The sequence below is a fragment of the Colossoma macropomum genome, unplaced genomic scaffold (assembly GCF_904425465.1).
Source record: "Colossoma macropomum unplaced genomic scaffold, Colossoma_macropomum, whole genome shotgun sequence".
Lineage (NCBI taxonomy): Eukaryota > Metazoa > Chordata > Actinopteri > Characiformes > Serrasalmidae > Colossoma > Colossoma macropomum.
Genome location: NW_023494802.1, coordinates 40,149,237 through 40,165,885, shown reverse-complemented (window position 1 = coordinate 40,165,885; position 16,649 = coordinate 40,149,237). Strand labels below are relative to the sequence as shown.

The following is a 16,649-nucleotide window of genomic DNA, read 5'->3' as shown; positions in this document are numbered from 1 at the left end:
GGAATGCCTTATAAGCTTAGTGACCAGCTGCCTTGGGGCTCCTCCTCCTTCCCTTTTCAATCCTTCTGCAAGTTAGACTAAGAGAATACTTGCGGTGGAGTAGTCGGGCTCGCTTTTGTCAGGCTCGGACAGAATTCAGGCTCGGACAGATGATCACGGACCACACTTAAGTAAAATGGGTTTATTAACAAAGGGAGGATCCAAAATCAAGGTCAGCCAGTCCAAAACAAGAAAACAGTAACCATGTGGGGAGTCCAAAAAGCAATGTCCAAAATCAGAAACATAGGTCAAACCAAAATATTATATACTGGAAGGGCAAGGCAAAAAGGCGAGGTTGATAAACAAACAGGCAAGTATCATACACAATATAGCAATCAGACAGAGGAGAAGGCTTGGTAAGGCTCTGTAAACAAAGGCAATACTTCACAAATAAACTAAGCTAAAGCCTGGGCTTATATACTAAACTAACAAGCACATGGAACAAAGAACAGGTGTGTGTAATCAGTAGTCAGGTGAGGCAGACTGGTGTAGAGTCATGTGAGGGAGATCGGAGGTCAAGTGATCCGGAGTGGGGTTCTGGGTAATGGAGTCTGGAGGTTTTGGGGCAGAGACGGCGGGAACAGAGGGAAGCGTGACAGTACCCCCTCCCCGAGGAGTTGGGCAAGCGGAGGTATTGGACGAAGGAACCCCTGAGCCGTCGCGGTGCTGGGAAAGTGAAGGACTGGGGGAACAACCACTAGAATGGGTACAGGAACAGACAGGAAAGGAACTGGAAAGTGACTTCTGGGGATGGCCTCCAGGACGCAGTGCTGGCTTATTTGCATGGTGACTGTTGAAATCTGCCACCAAGGCCAGATCCAGCACATCCTTGGCTGCCACCCAATATCTTTTCCTTTGGGCCGTATCGCTCCCAATCTATGAGGTATTGCAGTTCCCCTCCACGCCTCCTGGAGTCCAGCACCTCACGAACGACATACACTGGGGAGCCATCCACTACCAAAGGAGTAGGTGGGGCCATGTTGAGCGACACCTCGTCCAGTGGACCCGGAAACACAGGCTTGAGGAGGGACACATGAAAAGAGGGTGAGATACGATACTGAGCAGGCAAGCCAAGCTGGTAAGCAACTTCATTTATTTGTTTACTAATCTGGAATAGACCGATATACTTAGGGTGCAATTTCTTACAACCCTCACCAAACCTGAGATCCCTGAGATTGTTCCAGTAACCTTGTTCCAGTAACCTGGCTTGTTTAGTGTTTTCCTGATGGTGGACTCATGAACGTAAGCATTAGCCACTGTGAGACAGGCCTTTAGTTGCTTAGAAATTACCCTGGGTTCCTTTGTGACCTCCCAAACTAGTACATGCCTTGCTCTTTGTGTGATCTTTGTTGGTTGACCACTCCTGGAGAGCAGAACAATGGTCTTGAATTTCCTCCATTTGTATACAATCTGCCTGACTGTGGATTGGTGGAGTCCAAACTCTTCAGAGATGGTTTTGTAACCTATTTCAGCCTGATGGACATCAAAAACTCTTCTTCTGAGGTCCTCAGAAATCTCCTTTGTTCATGCCATGATACACTTCCACAAGCATGTGTTGTGAACATCAGACTGTGAGAGATCCCTGTTCTTTAAATAAAACAGGGTGGTCACTCACACCTGATTGCTGTCCCATTGAGTGAAAACACCTGACACTAATTTCACCTTCAAATTATCTGTTAATCCTAAAGGTGTACACACTTTTGCCACTCACAGATCTGTAATATTGGATCATTTTCCTCAATAAATAAATAACCAAGTCAAATATTTTTCATTTGTTTAATTTGGTTCCTTTATCTACTATTAGGACCTAAAACTGATGAAGTTTTAGGTCAAATTTATGCAGAAATATAGAAAATTCTAAAAGGGTTCACAAACTTTTGTGGCACCACTGTATGTTACATAATTATTTCTATGCAATCACATCAAATTCCATTTGATCTTGACAGAAGGAGCATCTCCATGTTTTTGACTAATCTTGGTCCATATTGTTCTGTATCTTGCACATCAGAATGGGCCATCATGTAAATGAGACCCCATCTGAGAGTGGTGGCCATAGTATCCGTTCCAGCAAAGAAAAGGTCAGCAGTGGACATAATCCTGTTATCGTCATGGAATTTTACAACTTACCCCACAAACAGGGATAAATGTTATATTTTTTTTAGAAAAGTATAGCAAACACAACTAATTCCATACAATTCTATGTTGTTTTAACTTATGTGCATCAAAGTAAATATGATTAGTGGAGCTGTACTTTGGCCTGGCTATCTCTCACTGTGAGCTGTCTATCTGCTTCTAAACACTTTGCTTTTTATAGACATACTGCAGCTTTATTACAGTGACTATCATCATATCATAATCATACGCTTTTCACTCTGACACTTATACACAGCTCGGTAAAAAACACAATATAAAGAGTTACTTTTATAGTAAAACAACAGTCTTCAGGGTTTTGAGAAATGTCCGATACATGTCAGATATTTGTCAAAACAGGATTCAGTGAGTGGTCTCTCTGCTGTGGCAGATTGTGTTGAAGGGGAACGGAGAGCGGACAATGCCCATGATGCCATCCATGTTTGGGGGTGGAGCTCCAGGAGGCCACGAGAACTTCAGCCGCTGGAGCAGAGAGGTGAAGAAGATGAAGAGCTCAGTTCTCGCCAGAGTCTCACCCAGGCACACCCTCGGACCTGCATCACACACACACAATGATGAATATACACAGCGACAGTTGAATGAAATCTTTGCATTCATTTTGGTTCATACAGGTCAGTTTAATACACTTCAAAATGGCCAGTAGTGTAACCATGTATAAACAAGGAATACTGTATTTTTCATGCAACTTAAATACAAGTGATCAGTCATATATTAATTATTAAAGCTGCACTATATAGGTTTTGGGGATTTGGAGACCTCTTTGGTAAAAAAGTGTCACTGCACACAATATGTGGAAGAACATTTTGTAACATGACTTGTGCTTCAGACTCCTTTCCTAAGCAGATGATTGTGAGTGTTTTCAAAGTGAATTCAAAGAGAACTCTTTGGTGAAGGACGTGTCTTCTGAGGATGTGAGTGAATGATTTACTATTGACATCGTATATTAATAAGTACAGTATTGATTTTTAGATCATTTGAGACCTAAACATTGAGCCAGACCCTCTTTTTGAGACTGTGCATGTGATGATGTGGTGTGAAAAATCCTGACGCCTCTGACTTTTAAATGATTATTTCAGGCTTTACAGCTCAGCTTGTTTTCATTCTCCTGACTATAATACTTTTTTCAGTTTTAATAAAAAAATACATATAGTGCAGTATTGAATTGTCTAGAATAATGGTCACTTAATGAATTCTGTTTTATTTATAATTTTTTGTTTTTTTTTGTAAATATTTGTGGTGACTTTCCATCTGGCCATTTGTTTGTGATAATTAAAGAGATAAAAATAATGCTGGTTCCCTGTGTGACTCCTGTTCTGGTTCCCTATGCCGATCCAGTGCCGGCTTCTCGATCTGCTGCTCATCCTATGATGGTTCCCTCTGTGACCCCTCTGCCAGCTCTCTGTGCTGATGCAGTGCAGGCTTCCCAAGCTGCTCCCTGTCCTGTTCCTGTGCCAGCTTTTTGACCTGTAGCTTCTGTGCCAGCTCTCTGTCCTGATACAGTGCTGGCACCACATGCAGCTTCTGATCTGGTGCCAGCTTCCCAAGCTGCTGCTCTTCCTGAGGTGGTTCCCTGTGCAGCCCCTTTGCCAGCTACCCATCATGTTCCGGTACCAGCTTCTCAGTTGCTCCCTGTTCTGTTCTGGTGCTGGCTTTCCTTGCTGCTTTAGTGCCAGCTTTTAGGACTGCTTCTCCTGTGCTGGTTCCCAGAACTGCTTCAGTGCCAGCTTTTAGGATGGATCCTCCAGACCCTGTTTCCCAATGCCTGACTCAGCCTGTCCACACTGCTGGACCTGCCCCATCCCCTCTGTCTCTGTGTTTGTACCTGCGTTCTGAGTCTGGTTCTTTGTATTGTTTTTTGTTTGCTGTTTTTGACCCCTGCTTATCTCTCTGGTTTTTTGAGTATGGATCTGCATCTTCTATATAAACTTGTCCATCAATTGAATCAATTCATATTACAAATTTCATTTGGACTAATTATTTTAGCCACAACCTTTGCTAACAGGTGAATATAATCAACTATACAACTATACAATCTCAATAGAGAAACACTGGCAGTAGAATGGGTGGTACTGAAGAGCTCAGCAACTTTCAACATAGGACGCCACTAGTCCAACAAGTAAGTTTCAAATTTCTACCCTGCTAGTTCTGCCCCAGTCAAGAGTAAATGCTGTTATTTTGAAATGGAAGCATCTAGGAGCAGCAACAGCTCAGCCATAAAATGGTAAGCTACCAGAACATGACACAAGATACATTTTTACCTTTAAGCCTTAATATATCTACACCCATACATTAACCTTTGTGTCTGATGCTGAAGTAAGGTTTGGCAGTATGACAACATTTTATCAGCCTGTTTTGTTTTGATTTAGTGCAGAGCCATATTTGAAATGATGAATAGAAATTGTACTCAAATCAGTTTTTAAATGTGGCACTTGTGTTTCTTTTTGTCTCTTCAAACTTACTAAACTTCAGAAAAATTAAATATTGTGATATGTACTGTATGTTGCGAAAATATCTTCAAGTATCGTGATGATACATATTTTGCCATATCGCCCACCCTTGTGTTGTTGAAGGTTATTTGGCAGTGATGTGCGTAACTCATTAGCATTGCTCTAGACACATCAGACTCACCCAGAGAGAACGGCACAAAGAAGTCATTTTTGCAGAACTGTCCTTTCTCATCCAGAAAGTTCTTTGGGTTGAACGTGTCCGGGTACTTCCAGTGCTTTTTGTCCTTCAAGATGGCCGTTAGGTTGGGCATGACCTTTGTTCCCTGTCATGGCACAAAAAATTGAAAAAACACCACACATAAATCAAACAGTCTATCAAAGTAACATCATGTAACAATTTTACGGTAACACTTTCTATGAATGTCACCTTTGTTGCATTCATAAGGCATTATAAACATGTCTATAAATATTTATAAAAATGCATTACATGTTATAGCCATGCTTATTATGCATTATGAATTGTTAACATAATACATTATAAGTACTGTTCATAACAAATTATAAGAGCTCATAAGTTGTATTTGTCTGCTCTAAGTAAAGTGAAGCGTACTGTACTAAAGCCTCCTCCAGGGTTAAGAGTGAGGCTTCAAGTTGAAGTATTTACTGAAGGATTTACTGAAACACTAAAACATACACAGTAAAGCACATTACAGGCTTCAAATGTCAGAGTTGAAACTAGTGCTGCCATCAGTGTTTTACCCAATGTGGGAAAGTCAATGTACACCACCGTTAGCTTGGTATTTGTCTTTACTTTACACTCTCCAAGCTGGGACTGACTTCTTTGGCACTGACAGTATAACATGTTATCAACACTACTTATAATGCATTATATTAACAATTCATAATGTATAATAAACATGGCTATAAAGTGTAATTAATTTTTATAAATGTTTATAATCATGTTTATAATGCCGTATGAAGGCATTATAACATGTTATAAATGTGTTTATAAATGCTTACAAACGTGACATTCATAGACAGTGTTACCAATTTTACCTTAAGAAACTGCTTTGAAATCATTTTGATGGTACACTGACTTATAACAGGAAGAGTGGCATCCCTTGTCATTGCCACTCCAGGCTCAGAAAGCCTGCTATAGCTTTATGATACCATGTAACACACCAACAATTCAGCTAGCTATAAAAAGAAGTAGCTTGGTATTTCCAGCATGGATGTAATACAAGGCTGTAAAGAGACAGAAGAAGATGCTGTTCGAGGAAGAGAAAAAGACAGAGTGTCCGAGCAAGAAGCTGAACCAGAGTAGATATCGGTCTGGCTTTTACTCATTGACGAGAGCTAAAAGAGTGTCCATCTTTGCCAATGTTATTTATCAAAGATTGCGATGTAGGTTGTGACCTTATCTGTAAAATGCCTGTCTCCGAGAGTTTTGGGATGCCAAAAGTAATCTAACCTTAGTCCTATTTCAGGCAAGCATGCAAAGAAATACATTCATCTCATGGCAAAAAGTTTGGTCAGTCTTTGTCAATTTCACACCCAATAAGCCTTGAAAGTGTGTAACCTCCTGTAATAAATTCCTGTTATATTATTACAGATAATCTTTTCAAAAATGTAACCATAACCTAATTAAACATTTTCTACATTAAAGTAACATCTACATTCTACATTACTTTCCATTACTTTTGAATTATCATCTTTTTAGGGCCACAAAAAGTAGCCATTCCTCTATCCCTCCATTACCTTGGGGAGGTTGTATCCCCGGAGCTGTGTTGGCTGGGTGGTTTCGTGTATGGCATTGGGGACGATGTCCGAGCAGCGCTGGATCTCGTGGATAGTGGCGTAAGTGTATGGTAGCTGTGTGCGGTCATTCATGCAAGGAGAACGGTCAAAACCCAACACTCGTATGATCTCCTCATGACAGCGCTCTGACATGTGGTCAAGCGGAGGAACAAAGAGAACAAAATTATGCACATAACTCAATAATGACAGTTTTACTAACTGTTTTATTAACTAGTTCCATTCAACTTTTAAGATCTAGAAATATTATTGCTTCTTTGTTATACATTCTACATTACATAATTATGTCTATGCAGTTGCATCAAACTGCATTTGACCACGGCATGACAGAAGGAATGTTGCTATCACCATATTGTTGATGAAACTTAGCCTTTACTGTTCTGTACCTTGCACATCAGGGTGGTCCATCATGTAAATGAGGCCCCATCTGAGAGTGGTGGCTGTAGTGTCCGTCCCAGCGAGGAAAAGGTCAGCAGTGGACATGATCATGTTATCCTCATGGAATGTAGAGTCTTCTTTTGACACTTGCTGCCCAGAACAAGAAGAGATGTGTTTGTGTGTAACACATTAGCTACCAAATAAGACTGTAGGCTGATAGAATGATTGATTCATTACAGGCTGTAGGGGGTAACCTCTACAACTCCGTTGTGTTTGCACCTTGAAAATTTCTACTTCTAACAACTCTTGTCTTTGGTACAGGACATTAGAAAAAAAAATAAATAAAAATGATGTGCATAGTGATGTGCATTGTGGCAAATAAAAATTTTACTCCACTTGCCCACATCTTGTGAATTTTTTTTGCAGCCAGTTCTTGCAATTACTACACACATTTTCTACCCTACTCCTGCTAATCCATGTTTTCTGTGGATTTGTTTCCTAATTCTGACAAGCTATAATCCACTGCTATGTCATGACCTTAGTAAGCTGTCTAGCTGGGTCTAAATTAGCAGACTGCAGACTCTATAAAACATTATAATAACACATATTACACATAATAACACACAGACTCTAAAACAACACCCCTACACTCTGATACTCCTCACGCAGCGCAAGAAAGCCAGTTCTTAAACTTCAACAACCAGCTCTGAAAACCTGTTTCCAAAATTGATATTTTGTATAGAAAACAATTCTGACAGCACATGTGTTCTGAAACCTGAAGAGGTATTTTGTGTGTTTTTTCTCTGGCAGCTAAAAGGAACTTTTCTAATTCCTGTGTCTGTAGCACTACTGTAGAAAGTACTTAAAAAAACACTATGCTATCTACTGTTTACCCCTTGGGGGATGCTTACAAATGCACGTTTCTACAATTATTCATTCAGGCAATGACTATTGTTTACTTTAATCTGGTACACTTTGTTTCACTTTTTGCAGTGCAGGGGGTCGCAGCACTAGACAATGTAATGTCTTTTATAACACTGTTGATAAATAATGGATGAGACAAATAAGTTTAATAAAAATTAGGGTCCTTCCTCTCACAGTGGTCTCTGCTGCTGAACTGAAAGGTTTCTTTTGCTATTTGACCTCTCACCTTGGTCATCTCCATGAGGTAGGCATCAATGAAGTCTCTAAGGTGTTCTGGGTCCAGAGACTTCCTGTGCTCCTCCACAGCCTCATGGATGAACTCTTTTAAGGAGTTGGCATTCTGCCACACCTTCTGGTGTGGCCCTGGGAAGTGCTTTATGAAGGGGAACAGGTTGAAGATCTGAAGAAGAAGAATGTTCAGTGGTGTCATTAAAAACGATTACATTTTTGAAGATTCTTTATATTTAGGAACTTTATTTTCACAGTAGGAGCTACTTATAAAAAAAGTCAAATGTTGAGCTGAGGCTAAATTAGCATCTCTTAAGGTATATTTACTAAAGAGAACTGGTTGCCTGTACAAGGGTAGTAAAGGATTAAATCAAATTTTCAGTGGATATTGTCCATTAAAAATCATTTTGTTCTAGGTATAAACTTAACCTGGAAATTACCACAGAAGAATTTCAAAATATCTGTAATTTATACAGTAATCTAGATTAATATAATTTTCTTTGCTCTAGAAACCTAACTAATGATACACTATATTGCCAAAAGTATTCGCTCGTCTGCCTTCACACACATATGAACTTGAGTGACATCCCATTCTTAATCCATAGGGTTTAATATGATGCTGGCCCATCCTTTGCAGATTTAACAGCTTCAACTCTTCTGGGAAGACTTTCCACAAGGTTTAGGAGTGTGTTTATGGGAATTTTTGAACATTCTTCCAGAAGCGCATTTGTGAGGTCAGACATTGATGTTGGACGAGAAGGCCTGGCTCGCAGTCTCCGCTCTAATTCATCCCAAAGGGGTTATATCGGGTTGAGGTCAGGACTCTGTGCAGGGCAGTCAAGTTCTTCCACACCAAACTCGCTCATCCATGTCTTTATGGACCTTGCTTTGTGCACTGGTGCGCAGTCATGTTGGAACAGGAAGGGGCCAAACTCCCCAAACTGTTCCCACAAAGTTGGGAGCATGAAATTCTAAAAATCTCTTGGTGCTGAAGCATTAAGAGTTCCTTTCACTGGAACTAAGGGGCCGAGCCCAACTCCTGAAAAACAACCCCACACCATAATCCCCCTCCACCAAACTTTACCCTTGGCACAATGCAGTCAGACAAGTACCGTTCTCCTGGCAACTGCCAAACCCAGACTCGTCCATCGGATTGGCAGACGGAGAAGCGTGATTGGTCACTCCAGAGAACACGTCTCCACTGCTCTAGAGTCCAGTGGCGGTGCTTTGCACCACTGCATTTGGCGCTTTGCATTGCGCTTGGTGATGTAAGGCTTGGATGCAGCTGCTCGGCCATGGAAACCCATTCCATGAAGTTCTCTATGCTGTTCTTGAGCTAATCTGAAGGCCACATGAAGTTTGGAAGTCTGTAGCGATTGACTCTGCAGAAAGTTGGCGACCTCTGTACACTATGCGCCTCAGCATCCGCTGACCCTGCTCTGTCATTTTATGTGGCCGACCACTTCATGGCTGAGTTGCTGTCATTCCCATTCGCTTCCACTTTGTTCTAATACCACTGACAGTTGACCGTGGAATATTTAGTAGCGAGGAAATTTCATGACTGGACTTGTTGCACATGTGGCATCCTATCACAGTACCACGCTGGAATTCCCTCAGCTCCTGAGAGCGACCCATTCTTTCACAAATGTTTGTAGAAGTTTGTAGAAGCAGTCTGCAGGCCTAGGTGCTTGGTTTTATACACCTGTGGCCATAGAAGTGATTGGAACACCTGAATTCAATGATTTGGATGGGTGAGTGAATACTTTTGGCAGTATAGTGTAGGTCTTGACTCTGAGCATCAATAATCATCAGGGAACATCTAGCTGGTTGTTACCCATCCTGGAGTTGATCCAATAAGCCGAATGTTTTCATTCAGAATTTCCAGCAGCTTAGCAAAGCGCTTGTTGTCATACTCAAAGCGGTCCCCAAAGACAACAGAGCAGATGATGTTTGAGACTGCGTTCATAATAGGGTGGATCGGATGAAAAGCCTTCCCTTCAAAACAAAATGGCAGGACAAAGAACTTGATGGAGGAAAAATAATAATTACAATTACTATTATTTATTAATAAATAATAAATAATAACCCACCGCTTTCGGTCTGAGTTCAAGATGCTTACATGAAAAAAAACCCTCTGCTTTCCCCAAACTGCACAAAGTGTTGACCAGCACAGAGACTAAATCTCAGTGGCAAAACTAATCAGAATGTTCCTTTCAGCTGGGAATAGGATGGATATTTGCCAATCAGTAAAGCCTTAATGGGTTCATGTTCACTGAGAGGAGATGCAGCTCAATAATCCAGTAAAAAGTTTTTGCTGTGATACACCAATCAACACAATGAGTCACAGTATATGTTACTACACTATGTGAGTTTGAATATTTCTTACTGTTATCACTAAACAAAGGTCACTTTTAGACCTACCTTGGTTGGTGCAGACTTTTGCGTTTGGGCTGTTTTAGTATGTGAACACTGTATTCATTACTGCACCAAACAACTGAACTGGGTAAATTCATGAGAGAATTTAACACCAGAGCATGTTTTCCTCAGTAGTCTCTGCACAATCTGCCTGCTTAACCATTAACTCTTTACAAACATTATCATTCTTGCAGCCTGAGCTGCTGTCAATTAAGGCAATAAAATGATAGCACAGATGCGTTTTGACTCATGCATCACTGAGCATACATTTGGTTATATTCCAACCAATCTAAAATCCACATAGATGATAATCATCTGTATTTTTTCTGTTTTTGTGATGGCAAGGAGCACCTGCTTCCCTGCAAAACTGATGCAGACTTTAGAAAATGAACTGGGTATGAAAACAGCCTGATGTTCTTCAGGGATAATCAATAAGTTTTGCCCCACTACTTTTGGAGGTGTGGTGCCACCCCTGCCATGAGGGTTAATTTGAGTACCCACTCTAACATCTACACTGATGCTTTCAAAAGGTTAGTAAATGCAGGTGTGTCTACCTTCCTGCTTGAGCATCTCTTTTATGAGGTATTGAGCCTCTTCGGCCACACGCTCCTCCACGGTTTTCTTCCCCAGACCAAAGTTGCGCAGCGTGTGCAGAGCAAAGCGGCGCTGCTGTTTCCAAGAATGACCATATGCGGCCATCAGGATGCCTGATAGAGGTAGACAGAGGTGGAGTAAAAAAAGAGATATAAAAAAGAGGTATAGAAAAAAGAAAGAAAACAGAAGCGAATATAAGAGACAAAGGGAAAAGGTAGGATTTTTAGTTATCTATTAAAGGATGTATCTCACTCTACAGATAAAATAGCAATGCTGAGAATAAAGCAGAGAAGTTCATGATTCTTATGTTACTGACCATACCCGTTGGTAATCCAGTCTATCATTGGCTCAACCGGCCTTCCAGAATACACAGGCCCATTCTGAACAAAAGTTTCCTTCACTATCTGCAGGGTATTCAACATGATGACTGGCTGCCTGCCCAGGTACAAGGTAGAAATTTCCCCATATTTCGGCATCTGAAGAAAAGTGAAAGCTTAATGGGAAAGTGTAGGATGCAATAGTTTTACAGACACCATATTTTGATATTTGACATTGATGAAGAGGCCTGGTTTCAAGTTTGTTCACTGGTCGATTTAGAATGCAAATCTTAATATTGTCAATGATCAGCTGAAGACTTCAGCACATGAGTAGTGAATTCACACACAGTTCAGTGATTTCCCTGCTCTAAGACAACAAACTAAAGCTTAAAATATAAGACAGAACTGACACAAGTATTATTAAACCCAGTGGGAGAAAGTAAATGTACACCACTGCTATCTCGGCACAAACATAACACTGCAAATCCCATAGAGAAAATCAGCATTATTTTGGCAGTAGTAATTGGATAAACAAAGGCTGTTTTCAAAGTAAAGAATTCTACATTAAACATGTTAGGTTGCAGAGATGACCACAGAAAACCAAATCCTGGAAGAGTGGTGCTTTACATGAAAGAAAACATTTAATACTTTCTCATTGGGATATTGTAAGTTCAGTTAGTTCAAAATTGTTCAATTTTCTTGGTAAGAATGACAGTTCTTATCTTGAGATGATGACAGAAGTAACTCAAGATATCAAGAAAATGAACTTAATAATTAACTCATGATCATGGTAAAAAGAAGTAAATAAAACATTTGAATCGTTGGCCTTTTAGGGCTTCTATAATTAAAACATTCTTTAATTTGTATTTTTTACAATGCCTTCTTCAGTAAATATTTCAACTTACAGCCTAACTCTGAATATTACTGGATTAGCCTGTTAGCCAGTTATCCATCTACCAAGCAAACAAATCCACATTTTTACATAGGGTGTGTTATATGGTTTCAGGCATTTTTACTGCAATTTGTGACTGCAAACATATATGCATTCATGAGATTATGCTGGAGTGGGTTCATGCTGGTTTCCTCCCTTTGAATGGATGAGCACAAAAGCTAATTGCTCATCAATGTGAAGAATCTTCTGCCTGCTGAACATGAGTGAAGCTGCCTCACAACATAAAAAAAAAAAATAATAATGTCTCACATCTTACTGAGAGCTCAATCTCAAAGATACAGTAATCTTGTGTTGATTTTTGTACCAGCCAGAATCAACTGTTCAGCATGACAAGGACCTACGAAACAAACTGTTAAATTACAGATGCTTGCAAGTTCAAAGAATTAGGTAACGGTTGCATGATTGACTGCTGTGGCTGGCTACAATTCATTAATTGTAGTCTACTAATCAATTCATTCATTAAATGACTGCTAGAAACTAATTAGTATGAGTCAGCAATCACGCAAGGATATCTCCCTTCAATGCTTCAAAGAAAACTCTTGAACTGGTGAACTCTTGAAGTGGTGAACTTCAAAAACTTTTGTACCAGGCAGAAACTATTTATTCCTCTGAAAAGCTCAGAATGGGCAACTGTTTGCAAAAGTTTGTTTCCTAGCAGATGGATGCAGCCCACTACACACAAGTTCATTCACACCCAGGTGTAGATAGCCTATCAGAATGGAACTGAAAAAATCCTGCTTGGAGTGGAGTGTCTGAGGGTAAGACTAGGCTTCATGTAAGGATGAAATAAAGTTTTAACTAGAAGGTACTATAGATCAGTGACCCTGTGTCTTTTATCAGTCAGAGAAAACGAAGACCAGCCACCCCTTGTTTATAAGTTATAAGATGTCTTAATATGAAAATCTACCAATGCACTTCTTACAGACACCACAATGGGTTTCAAAATAGTCTATCATCATAGAGCCCTGAAACACCAACAGCCGTACCACAGTTGCCCATAATTCGTGCATTGTGTCCTGCGTTGTTGCGCTCATCAGCGCCAAGTTAGCAAAGTTTTATTTTTGTTGGGAATTTAACTGTTTGTGTTATTTAAATGTCTACATTTTTAATAGACATGCACTTGAAGATCATATTTAAGCAGCCATTGATTCTAACAACACCAAGCTCACTGTGGTTCATTTTCACTTTCACACATTAGGTTTAGCATAAACACAGACGTTTGAGGCTTGGAAGACTTTCAAACTATATTGTTGCTACAGTACTACACGCTATCTTACTAATAAAAACAAAAAAGAACTGACCAATCTGGTGAAGGCCATTGGAGCCTTTATGATCTCTGGCACATTCCCCACAAAGGGCAACGGTTTGGGTCCGGGAGGGTTGCGGCTCCTGGAGGAGTTCAACCTGAAGATCTCTAGCAAAAGCCGAGAAAGCAGACCACCCAGCAGGGCCAAGCCCACTGACGTCCAGTCCAAATATCTCAGCACAGACTCCATTCTGAGAGAAGTGCAGGAGAGAACAGATACTCACAGCTTTATACACCAAAAACAGGAGAAGGGAGGGTGTTTATTTTGATCACGTGATAGTCACTCGTGTAAGCTTCCATCATGATGGGTGTTTCCAGGAGATGTTAATGTAACCTGTTCAGTGGTCAGAAACAGTACAGAACTGCAGACAAAGTTCAATAGCTTACCTTAACTTTACAATCGATTTTATGGCAATTAGGTCAGATGTGCTCAAAGAGATTACACTCTGATCTTACAATCTCATGTCAGCATCAGCACTATTGCAAAAATGGAACAAACCAAATTTGAGTGACCTGCAACCTGTATTAGTCCAGAATTTCACCTTTGTGTCACATAGTGTGTCTGCACACAGTATAAAATTGGGTAAAAGAGCATGGCTTCCTTCGTTGCTTGCTTTCCTTTTGTAGATGCAGAATTTAAGTCTGACATTTGAAGTGTTAAGTGTACACATTAACATTAAAATCTAACCAAGTTTATTTTGATTAAAAGAATACCATATGTAAATATTAGTAACAGTGATAGCGACAGTGCTAGTTTTAGAATAAAGCCAAAGGTGATGCATTTAGGCCCAATCCCATTTCTTCTTTTTACCCCTATCTCTTATTTTCGAGTGTCACCCTAACCCCTTGGAATAGAGTTACAAAGGGCAGTGGTTGAAATGTTGCCCTATGAAATGGGACCTTCAACATCGCATCATTAACAGGCTACTAGTGGTGCTCTCTAGGCGACCCAGCCCGTCAGTGATAGCAGAGGAGGGAAAAGTTCAGCAACCTCATCGCAGGGCTTTAGTTACATTTAGGGCATCATATGCTTCCAAAGAGGGGGTATAAGACCATTATTTATTTTCACCCTCTGCTGATTCTTTGGTGATATGAAGCTGAAGTCAGATATTCACCAGGTTCTTGTTTGAATTTTCCCATTCTACCTTAAATGGTGCAGCAGTTACATTCTGGCACTTCAAGCGTCAATACTGCTGGATTATTTCATGTGGAACGGGAAAATTGGCTAGCTAGCTACCAAGAAATTAGCATACTTTTAACGATTTTATTATGCTTGTTATGAAGAAAACGACCATTATACATTGAAAAGATAATACAATGAAGATAATACAATGGTTATCGTAATATTTAACAGAGAGAAAATTCTGACATTTGTGGGTTTCTTTGGTCTCTCGTTCAGCCATCTTGCCGGTTTTTCTTTTTTTCTCATAACACTCCGTTTGGAGTGAGCCTCTGAAAAACCTCAATTGGAGGGCCATGTAGCACTAACACTTTGCCCTACCTCTCTATCTCAACAACAATTGGGACACCCTACCCCTAGACGCGAACGCACAAACCAGAGGGCTAAGAGCTAAGTGGTAGGGGCAAGGGGTGAAATGGGATTGGGCCTTAATGTAGTGATATCAGGACTCACCAGCATGCAAACCTTTCAGCTGTCTACGTCACGTTTGGACCAAAAGAGTTTGTGCTTTTAACAATAGTTTAATAGAAAAGTCTAATCATTATTTTGGCAAAACCTGGAAGACATTTTGATGAACACGAAGCTTAGCGTTGAAGGTAAATATGCCAAAAGAATAAACAGATAGATGTTTTATGCTGACGAAAATATAAAATATATTTATACACACACGTTTCACATTAAAGATATAAAAATTATATATATATATATATATATATATATATATATATATATATATATATATATATATACAGGTCATTGTCTGTTTAAAAGACATTATAATGGATACACAACATGCTTATGAGTCATCAAAAAACAGGAACAAACACTATGACTGAGCCTTCTCCATCTAAGCTTTTACAATCACACAAACACATTGGACAATTAGCAAACTTTGGCCTGTGAATTGTTCTCCTGTACTGGTGCCAAGATATACAGCAGTTACTTGTTCTGCTGCCAGGTAGCAGCATGGGTTGTTCCTGCTTGACAACCAAACAAAACTAGACAGTGTGTGGATCAGCTTTAGCATTGATCTTGCTGTGTTAAAGCTCACCGAGAAGGCTCAACCAGATCACTTTTGACATTGACTGATTATAATCATAATATCTTTCTTTATAGAGCACTTTTCATACTGTTGGCAGCTCACATTGCTTAGAAGTAATAGAAAAAACAATGAGTATCATTTTAAAATCATATAAGACAATGGCACAGATCAAAACAACCTCTTAGATGGCCAGGGCCTGCCAGCTGGCCCAAAGTTTTATTATACACTTCTATAACCTAAGAATACCTCAAACAGTTTGCACTGAAGTCCTGTAGTTAAAGCAATCTCATTACGATTGTTCCATTTGTGTGACCAATAGGCTGCTAAGTAGGAGTCTTCATAGGACAGTCCCACTGAGGACCTGGCCTACCTCAGAATATGGATAGAAAATGTGCAAGATGTCAATCTATATGGGCAGGTAAGTTACACTAAGATCAGAGATCTTAAGATCGCCTTGTGCAGTTTTCAGAGTGCCAGATCCATATTTTTAGCATACGGTGGGATGTACACAGCGGTGACAATGATCCCAAAATCAGCTGCACGAGATGATTAGATACTCCAAGTCTGGGGAATAGAAAGACTCAATGAAGTGTGCATTCAAAAAACTTACACCTCCCCCCTTTACTCTTCCCGGAGAGGTCCTTTGTTCTGTCCACACGGTGATAGCCTGGTCTCTGGGAGGCAGATTATACAGCAGTACCGTGTCTCTCACTGGAAAGAGATCTGTACCCTGAGTTCACTGATTTTGTTGTCCAGGGACTGTACATTTGCCAGGAGTATGGCATGGGGAATGGGGGCCAGTTAGCACGGCCTCTCAGCCTGACCAGAGTGCCGTTTTCCATGTATCTGCGTTCAGAAACT

General features: G+C 40.2%; 1 protein-coding gene across 1 annotated transcript; it reads right to left on the bottom strand.

The window, feature by feature from the left end:
* Positions 1 to 166: 166 nt before the first annotated feature.
* On the bottom strand, positions 167 to 13,786 carry LOC118822225 (cytochrome P450 2B4-like). The gene is made up of 9 exons (XM_036591164.1): positions 13,562 to 13,786; positions 11,308 to 11,467; positions 10,952 to 11,104; positions 9,817 to 9,977; positions 7,981 to 8,154; positions 6,839 to 6,980; positions 6,396 to 6,580; positions 4,819 to 4,960; positions 167 to 2,723 (listed from the first exon to the last, which is right to left on the bottom strand). The coding sequence occupies exons 1-9, from the start codon at positions 13,754 to 13,756 to the stop codon at positions 2,533 to 2,535; spliced, it is 1,503 nt and encodes a 500-aa protein (XP_036447057.1). The 5' UTR covers positions 13,757 to 13,786; the 3' UTR covers positions 167 to 2,532.
* Positions 13,787 to 16,649: the final 2,863 nt, after the last annotated feature.

Coding starts and splice junctions, on each gene's coding strand:
- LOC118822225 (XM_036591164.1), bottom strand. CDS start 13,756: ATGGAGTCTGTGCTGAGATATTTGGACTGGACGTCAGTGGGCTTGGCC. Junction 11,468..13,561: donor CAATGGCCTTCACCAGATTG/GTCAGTTCTTTT, acceptor ACTTTTCTTCAG/ATGCCGAAATATGGGGAAAT. Junction 8,155..9,816: donor TTGGATCAACTCCAGGATGG/GTAACAACCAGC, acceptor CTTCTTCTTCAG/ATCTTCAACCTGTTCCCCTT.